This window comes from Notothenia coriiceps, unplaced genomic scaffold, assembly GCF_000735185.1.
Source record: "Notothenia coriiceps isolate Sejong01 unplaced genomic scaffold, NC01 NC01_scaffold00001919, whole genome shotgun sequence".
Taxonomy (NCBI): domain Eukaryota; kingdom Metazoa; phylum Chordata; class Actinopteri; order Perciformes; family Nototheniidae; genus Notothenia; species Notothenia coriiceps.
Window position 1 is genome coordinate 189,580 of NW_011334620.1, and position 8,542 is coordinate 198,121.

Consider the following 8,542-nt stretch of genomic DNA (forward strand, 5'->3'; position numbering starts at 1 on the left):
ACTATAAAACATGTATATATATTTATAATCATTATAATAACAGTAATACAAAAATAATAATAATAATAATATATTGTTTACATTTTCCCAAATATTATTTTATTTTTAAATAATAATTAAAAAAAGCCTTGATTTTAAATGGCACAATACAATCGTTTTTGATACCTTTTGGCTAAAAGACATAACATAATAACACAAAACACGGGACCGATTAAAAAGAAATTGAAGCCGTTTGGTGTTCAATAGACTTTCAGAATAAAGCACAACAGAATGTGCTCAACTCTTCTAGAAAGACGCTCTGAAAGCACTTCCGGTTCAATTTTTTAAAAACATGTCGCATTTACTTGAGTATTTTCCTTAAAATAAGGATATAATCTACTTTTCAACCTCAGAAAATATTCTACTTAAAAAACGAAATCATTTTGATGGTCGATATAAGAAATAAGACGTGTTTTGTAGTTTGTCTCTTGGTCAAACCGGAAGTTGTTGCTGCTGGCATTAACGTGTGCTCTGACAACAACAGACAGACTGTCCGGCTGAAATAGGAGAAGCTGCAGGCTTATTTCTCTAGTTTAGACAGGGTTGAAAACATTAGATATAACAAAGAAACAACAGCGTCCCATGTGAGTGTAATTTAGCTTTTATTCTGTACAAATTCAAGAGTCAGCGCTGATATTTCCAGCAGCTAACCTGTCAAGCTAGCAAACTAGATACAACTTTATTGAGACATTTGATCTTGCTGGTAATACTGCGTAGATTTATCATGAGTTGTCCACCCATGGATAGGTTTTCTGATTGTTAAAGCAGATTGTCAGTGTGTGCTGGGGTGAACTGTGTGTCCAGTATGAGTGCACCAGCTGGGGACAGAGAGATCCCACTGGACAATGCAAAGGAAGAGATCAGTGGCCCTGTCTGCACAGGAGAGAGCAGCAGACCTGTGAGTAACCATCGACTAGAAAGATGTATAAATAAAGATCAAATTCGGAAATCCAGCCCGAGTAACTCACTACATATATGATCAGCGGTGTAAAGTAACTAAGTAGATTAAATACAAATGTGAGGGACTTGTACTTTACTTGAGTATTTCAATGTTTTGCTACTTTGTACTTCTACTGCATTACAATTAAGAGGTACATCGTGTACTTTTACTCCACTGCATCTATTTAATACATTTAGGAACTTTGTAGATTTGGTTTCATAATGTGAAATATAATCAACACATAAATAAGACTTTAGTTACACCTTGAGTAACATTCACACGCTATCCTGCAGTATACAAAGTCATTAAAACTAGCTGCACCTTTACCAGCTTGATAACAATTAAATGCGTCAATAATTATAATCAAAACATATAATATATATTATTCTGAAATGGGTCAATCTGCATAATGACTGCTTTTACTTTTTGTACTTCAAGTATATATTGATGCCAATACATTTGTACTTTTAAAAGAAACATTTTGAATGCAGGACTTTTACTTGTAACAGAGTATTCCTACACTTGTGTACTTCTAGATCTGAGTACTTCTCCCACCTCTGGATATTATGTTTTACTTTGTGTTCCTGCAGGACTCCGCAGTGTGTGCAGGCAGCAGTGAGATAAAGAGCCGAGCGGTGGTGAAGTACTGCGCCGCCCCCCCCCCCACCAGCTATGCCCTGCTGCAGGAGCAGACGGACCTGAAGCTGCCCCCTGCCAACTGGCTCAGAGAAAACCCCCAGCTGGGCAGCGCGGGCACCACCATCCTGGGCTCCAGCAGCAAGAGCAAGCCTTTTTCCAGGTATAATATCATCTGAAATATTTTATTACCATTGTTGAATGTTCTAATAGAAACTGTGCTGGCCTCTGTAGATTCTTTGCTTTATTTAGGAAGGACACTGTCCAAAGAATGGTTTTAACAAGTAAGCCTGGCCCATAGTGGTTGGTCAAAACATACAACTGTGAATTCATCGTTCACGGTATTGATGCCATCTTTAATGATTTCTATGACCAAAACAAACTCAATTGTTTCTCACAGACATACAGTACCTGCAAATTGTGGATTTACAGCATACTGTAATGTTAAAAACTCTTGTGTGTATCGTCAGGGTTCAGTGACATTTATCTAGGCTTTAAATGTCATCAAATGTTGTGTTTCATAAATAAAAATAAAGGACAGTTTTTGCGAGGACCGTTTGTGAATATGTTATTCTAGGTAGAGATAGAGATAGAGAAGATACAAGTACATTTTTATTGTCTTGGATAACTGTGTAAACCAGCCGGGCAGATGGCCTCTGTTGTTGGTCTGAATGCTCTCATGAAGACAGATTAAAAACCACTGTTCATCCATTTTAGGTCCAGTTTACAATGGGGTAAATCGTTAACAACCCTTATCCACATTCACAAAAACTCTGTAATGATCATATTTATTTCCTTCTTTTGTAGTTTTGGGATGGCTTATGAATTCATCGATTGCATTGGGGACGATGTCGACGTGGTTTCAGACTCAGAGGTTTGTAGAGCTGTCGCAAAGCTGGTAGATTAAATTCTGAACCATGGCATGCTCTCACACCTTGTGTCAACATGGTTCTCTTTAATTTTCAGAACATCAAGAAGCTTTTGAAAATTCCCTACAGCAAGTCCCACGTCAGCATGGCCGTTCACCGCGTGGGGAGGACGTTGCTTTTGGACGACCTGGACATTCAAGAGCTCTTCATGAAATCCTCTCAGGTACAGCAGGGACTGGTTTACAACTTTTTAAATAGTTATCAGAATCAGAATAACTTTATTCGTCCCACAAAGGGACATTTTGTATTTGTTACAGCAAGAAAAGAGCCAAAGAAAGCCTAATATTACCCAAAAAGCATGCATACAAAAATAGTTTTTTTTTAAAAGATAAAGAAAATTACACAATTTACAAAATACACATCCTGTAACAGTTCTGAGATGTAGCAGCCAGGTATATATATTGCACAATTATTAACGGCATATATATATTACACATAATTGGTATTGCACAACAAGGGGACAATACTTATGACTAGGGATGTCCCGATCACCTTTTTTTGCTCCCGATCCGATTCCGATCATTTGATTTTGACAATTTGCCGATACCGATTTTTCCCGATCCGATCTTTATGCAATGCATTTAAAGAAAAAAGCATTCAAGTTGTCCCTTAAGGTTATTTTTTTAATTTAAATTGGATATTCTATCCAACATGGATATAGCTTCTTTCTTTCACAGCAGCATTGGATCAGTTCAGTTGTGCAGCATTGGATCAAAACAAAATAAAGCTTATCAGTACTCGTTAGCTTACTGCTACAATTAGACACTGCGCCCTGCCCACTCTGTTGCCAGATTTGAGAGAAATAAGCAACCAGGTCTATGAAAACAAGCCCCAAAGAAGCAACACATACATGATGTTGTGTAATTTGAAACCAAAACTAAGGCCTCAGGATGACTTTAAGACTTGAACATGGTCATTTTTGTTTTGTAACATTGAATACAAAATTTAAAAAAAAAGTATTTAAAAAAAAAGAAAAAAAAAAAAGATCCCGATCCCCGATTTTTTCCTCCCGATTCCGATCTTTTGAAAATCACGTGATCGTCCCCGATCACGTGATCGGATGGGGACATCTCTACTTATGACTGTATCTTTTGTGGTATAATTGATTGTATTCGCTCTCCTATATTTGTGTTGTATGTAGACTGGGGATTGGACGTGGCTGAAAGAGTTTTACCAGCGGCTAATAGATCAGAAGTGGCAGAGGAAGAAGAAGAGTAAGGAGCACTGGTATCAGAAAGCTATCCTGTCAAAGTTCCTCTACTACAGGTGGGTTCTTGGCGTTACTTGAATTATAAGCGAAAAAAGGAGAATATATCACGGGAGTCAGGTTGCATGTCTTCTTCATTCATCTTTCTCAGTCCCTATCTGATAACATCTGCTGTGTCCCTCCAGTATAAATGGTGATGGGGCTGCAGAGCCTGTCCCAGTCAACCCTGACGGAGAGGAGAAGGAGAGCGAGGCGGAGGAGTTCAGTTCCTCCTGGCCCACCGCCTTCACCAGCACCGCGTCTGACACTGAAGAGTCAGATGCTCCCAAGCAGGTAAAGTACAGTCGCTGTTTGACATCTACCTTTGAGTAAACAACGAGGCCAAGTCACTTTAGAAATCATGTGTATTTCTTGGAGAATCAATCGTGTGTGCCTTTCAAAACCTTCAGTACTTAATGAGATGAAATGTATAAGAAGTGTTTTAAGATTCGATTGGCTCCTGGTAGACCACGAAGCATGTGTTTGTAAGGAGTTTTGGTTTGCACTGCGTTAACTGGCTTTCTTTCCAAAGGTGCAGGAAAGTTTTTCTATGGACAGCATGTTTGCTCTGGACCAGGTGACGTCGGCACCCAAAGAGCAGCACCTCGCCATGCTCTTCAACGAGGGGGAGAACAGTCAGGTAAAACAACGTTCTTTATTGTATTTACTTCTACGGTATTGGTACCTCATGTCTAATTTCAGCATACACCTTTTCCCTTGTTCGACAGGGTTTGAGAAACGACTTTGTGCGAAACATCATGTGGACGTTTGAGGATATCCACATGTTGGTTGGGTCCAACATGCCTATTTTCGGAGGGGGTCGCTATCCCGCCGTCAGTCTGAGACTCAGGTTGGTTTGCTCCCATTAGGATTTAAAATGTGAACTAATTTAGAGAAGACCTGATTATGTAATCCTTCTAATTATATTGCATGTCTGTTGCCTTCTGTTGGGGTTAGATAAGATAAGAGGTACTTTATTGATCCCAATTTGGGAAATGTTTGCGTTGCAGCACCATCAAAATGGATGCATGTGTCAGCAGCATAATGCAGATTGCTAATAGTCTGTAATTTAAGTTTTCTGACCTTTTTCCAAGGGGAGCCAGACATGTAATGGATGCTGTAACCTCATCAGAAGTAGACTGGTTGCTTCCACATCATTTTGCTTAATCTAAATGTTAGGGATTAATTTTGTCTTACTCCTAGGAGTCTAACCTTTTCTGTGTGTTGATGTTTACGACCAACCCTAAGTCTGTTATCTGTCTTAAGGAATGGGAAGTCTCAGCTATTGTTGACATTACCACCTATCGGTCACAGAGGGTTTTAGGACTGTGAGAACACTGGCTAATGTCAACAATAGCTGAGACTTCCCATTCCTTAAGACAGATAACAGACTTAGGNTCGATACCCGTCAGGATGTTGATCGGTTTGTTGTTGTCCCTGAGAAACAGTGAGAACGTTTTAGACGTTAGTGTAAGGGAAACTTCTGCAGCAATGGAGAGTCAGGACTCAGAGAGACACGAGGAGAGTTGGAGCTTCGATGTCAAACACTGAATGTTTATTTACAAGTATCGGCCGGAGAAATTCTCATCACAAGTCACACAGCCAGAGATTCTGACTGCCCTGGTGGGTTGCCAAGTCAAATCTGACCAGCCTCTCTCTCGAGTAGACCTTTTAACTAGTTTACAGAGAGTTAATCCACATATTGGGGGATGGTGCGTAAACACCTGGGAACACTGGACCAGTGTTCCCAGGTGTTTACGCACCATCCCCCAATATGTGGATTAACTCTCTGTAAACTAGTTAAAAGGTCTACTCGAGAGAGAGGCTGGTCAGATTTNTAAAAAAGTTGAATTTAAATATTAAAACAGCAACACAACATTATTCACACACGAGAAGCCAGTCTGAAGAGGTGTGTTGGTCAGTGCGGTCTCTGATGTGTTGTGGGAGTGAGCTCCCGAGTGTGGGGGCAGCGATGGAGAAGGCCGTGTTCGGTTTATTGCATCACTTCATGTTAAATAACCTCACCGTAACACTGCAGGGAAAGCTTGATGTAGCGCAGAGCTCGCCCGTACTTCTGCAGCTTGGTGGCAGCATCCGACAGGACGTAGTACGCTTTGGAGGCTTTGAGGAAGAGCTGCAGCTTCATGCGGTGCTGCCAGGAGCCGGGGATCATCCCGGAGCGCGTCGGGAGCTTCTGGTCCGCCTGCCACGCCATCGCTGGGGACAGGAGGGAGACACATAGAGAGGGTGGGGGGGAGGGAGAATGTCCTGGTAATGCTTGTATGTTGCCTTTTTTCTAATGTGGTGTTATATCTTTGAAATAAGGGCTGGAGACTGACCTCTCTCAAGAAGAAGAGAGAGGCCTTGCTCGGCAGCACAGGCTCCGATTGCATTTCTGTCCTCGTATTTAAGAGGAATGGGCGTGTTGGGGTCTGCAGCGGGAAGATCGCTCTCCTTCTTGATGGTGACATCCACCGCCTTCAGCCCCTGCGTATTCCAATAGAGCGATTATTAACACAGCGGATGACATATCTCCTGGGACACTTTATTAGCTTTGTATGTCTTTTAAAAAACAAATATGCAGAGACTCGCCTTTAGCACGCAGCTCAGGACATGTCTGCATTTCTCCTCCTTGTCTAGAGAAACAGGGAAAACACTGCTTGGCTGCGGGGGGGAAAAGAAAGAAAGGTTATTCTCTGGTGTTTACATACAACATCTTCATCTGTGTATTCCACACTGTCCCCTCAGGTCTTCAGAGAGTGACTGACCCTGATCTGGTGAGTGGATTTGTATTTCTCGGGGACGGACAGCTCCACCACGGAGCGGATCACAGCCACAGCCTTGCTGTCGTCCTGCGGGCTGCAGCAGGAGCGGTAGGACACGTTCTCGTCACTGTCCTCCGTCAGCTCCTCCTCTTCCTCTCTGTCTTCGTCGCTGTAGCTGTCCTCTGAGCCGCCGGCCCGAATCGACTCCTCTCCATCTTCCTCCGGAGGCTCGTCCAGCTGGAACAGCTCTGACAGCATGTAGTGAGCCGAGGCGATGATCTGGAGGGGGGTGGGGGGTTCAGGGGGGGAGTCAGGTTCAATCAAATCTACACTAAGGCACTTTTTACTTTCCCGCTGTTGAAATATAGATTCAACATACTGAACTTATTTAATCAGGAACTCATTTGGAACTAAAACAGTCTCCATGTGACTTTTCTACCCATCTATCACTTAATCATGGCATCTAATCATTTGAATGCAGCGCCAGGGTTTGATTGCAGTCCTTGTGTTTTCTCCTAATTTGATTTTGTCGATTGTAACTTTGATATGAAGGTGGATCTTACCTGTGGGTGCCTCTCCTCATCCAGCAGTTTGACGCAGTTCAGGAGCAGAGTTCTGATTGTGCCGTAGTGCTTTCTGTTTTGACTCGCCTTCAGCATCATGTTACTGGCAACTCTACAAAACAAACCAGAGAATAGACAAGAACTCACTACAGTTAAGATAATTGTATTTGATTAAAACATAACTCACTTATAAACAGCCAATTCAACCAAATACTGTTAACTTGCAAATATCACATTTGAGGTAAAATAACAAATTCATTTTCCATGACATGTCATAAGCTAATTTTGAATAGGAAGACATTGTTCCAAATCCAGCCATGCAGTCTTATCCTGAGACTCACCGGTATAAAAGCACAGCCACAGGAAGAGTGAAGGGATTCTGACATTTCTCTTCTTCCGCCTCCTCACACAGAGTAGTAAGATCATAAAGCTTCACAATGTCACTCCCACTGGCTGCGGATTCAAGAAGTGACATTAATAAACCTCGAGTTAGAAAAGTGCGGAGTACAAGTACAGAGTTAATCCAAAATCGCCCTGTTCCTACCTTTGAACAGCCAGTAGGTGTGACCCTCTTTGGTGCAGTTGGACTTCAGGAAGGAGAGGATGTTTTGGGCGATGTCTTTCACCACCCTCGTGGAGAAGGTCGAGTTCTCCAGATGAGGGATGTCCTCGGTTTTTATCATCTCGTATTTCTGTGTTAACATTTTTTATTTCAATTTGTTTAGATTAGATTCATCTTTATTGCAAAGGCACAGAATACAACAGAATGCAGTTTGCATCAAATCAGAAAGTACAAAGAGTAGATACAGAGCAGATTAAGTTTCATTATTGATGACATTTTTCAATTAAGAGCTCAAATTAATTTAAAAAAAGAATTGGACTGCTATGATCAAACAGATATTTATACCTCATTATAATCAAATACTGGAGCGTTATTTACCTGTACAATGCCGTTGACGTGAAAGCACATGACGAGCTCGGGGACATTACACATCAGATTGTCGAGCCAGTAGTCGATACCCGTCAGGATGTTGATCGGTTTGTTGTTGTCCCTGAGAAACAGTGAGAACGTTTTAGACGTTAGTGCAGGGGTGGGGAACCTATTTCCTCTCAAGGGCCATTTCAATTTTTTCAACATCCTCCGAGGGCCGTACAAATGATTGACCTCTTCTTAAAAATACTAAAATCACAGCCCATTCATTTGGCCTTTCTTTCATGCTGTGCAAAGAAAAAGCAACCTCTTAATCCAGATATCTAACCATGACTCGCGCATGCATGCACGTGCACGGTGTGGCATGACCACCAAAACAGAAAGATATGGACACAAGATGTGTGCAAATGTATTTAGTATCCATGTGAACATGATTTGAGTGGGGGGGGACCGTCGACCTCCTCTAGGGGGGTCCTCGACCTCCTCTAGGGGG

The 8,542-nt window shown here is 41.8% G+C and overlaps 2 protein-coding genes across 2 annotated transcripts in view; one reads left to right on the forward strand and one right to left on the reverse strand.

Moving 5' to 3' along the window:
- The first annotated feature begins 516 nt into the window (after nucleotides 1–516).
- Nucleotides 517–4,659, forward strand: LOC104964467 (erythroid differentiation-related factor 1-like). Its single transcript, XM_010793268.1, has 8 exons — nucleotides 517–937; nucleotides 1,570–1,778; nucleotides 2,423–2,489; nucleotides 2,582–2,707; nucleotides 3,686–3,810; nucleotides 3,937–4,084; nucleotides 4,323–4,430; nucleotides 4,519–4,659. Exons 1-8 carry the CDS (start codon nucleotides 845–847, stop codon nucleotides 4,657–4,659), a joined length of 1,017 nt encoding a protein of 338 aa, XP_010791570.1. The 5' UTR covers nucleotides 517–844.
- A 977-nt stretch (nucleotides 4,660–5,636) lies between these two features.
- The window catches only part of LOC104964479 (putative pre-mRNA-splicing factor ATP-dependent RNA helicase DHX32), a 13,091-nt gene continuing 10,185 nt past the window's right edge, over nucleotides 5,637–8,542 (reverse strand). The window contains exons 10-17 of the mRNA XM_010793278.1: nucleotides 8,059–8,170; nucleotides 7,663–7,810; nucleotides 7,460–7,571; nucleotides 7,119–7,230; nucleotides 6,559–6,834; nucleotides 6,383–6,454; nucleotides 6,130–6,277; nucleotides 5,637–6,007 (exon numbers count right to left, since the gene is read on the reverse strand). Of these exons, the coding sequence (XP_010791580.1) occupies nucleotides 5,802–6,007; nucleotides 6,130–6,277; nucleotides 6,383–6,454; nucleotides 6,559–6,834; nucleotides 7,119–7,230; nucleotides 7,460–7,571; nucleotides 7,663–7,810; nucleotides 8,059–8,170 (1,186 nt within the window). The 3' untranslated portion in view covers nucleotides 5,637–5,801. The remainder of the gene's footprint in view (nucleotides 6,008–6,129; nucleotides 6,278–6,382; nucleotides 6,455–6,558; nucleotides 6,835–7,118; nucleotides 7,231–7,459; nucleotides 7,572–7,662; nucleotides 7,811–8,058; nucleotides 8,171–8,542) is intronic.

Coding starts and splice junctions, on each gene's coding strand:
- LOC104964467 (XM_010793268.1), top strand. CDS start 845: ATGAGTGCACCAGCTGGGGACAGAGAGATCCCACTGGACAATGCAAAG. Junction 938..1,569: donor CAGGAGAGAGCAGCAGACCT/GTGAGTAACCAT, acceptor GTGTTCCTGCAG/GACTCCGCAGTGTGTGCAGG. Junction 2,490..2,581: donor ACGTGGTTTCAGACTCAGAG/GTTTGTAGAGCT, acceptor TTTAATTTTCAG/AACATCAAGAAGCTTTTGAA.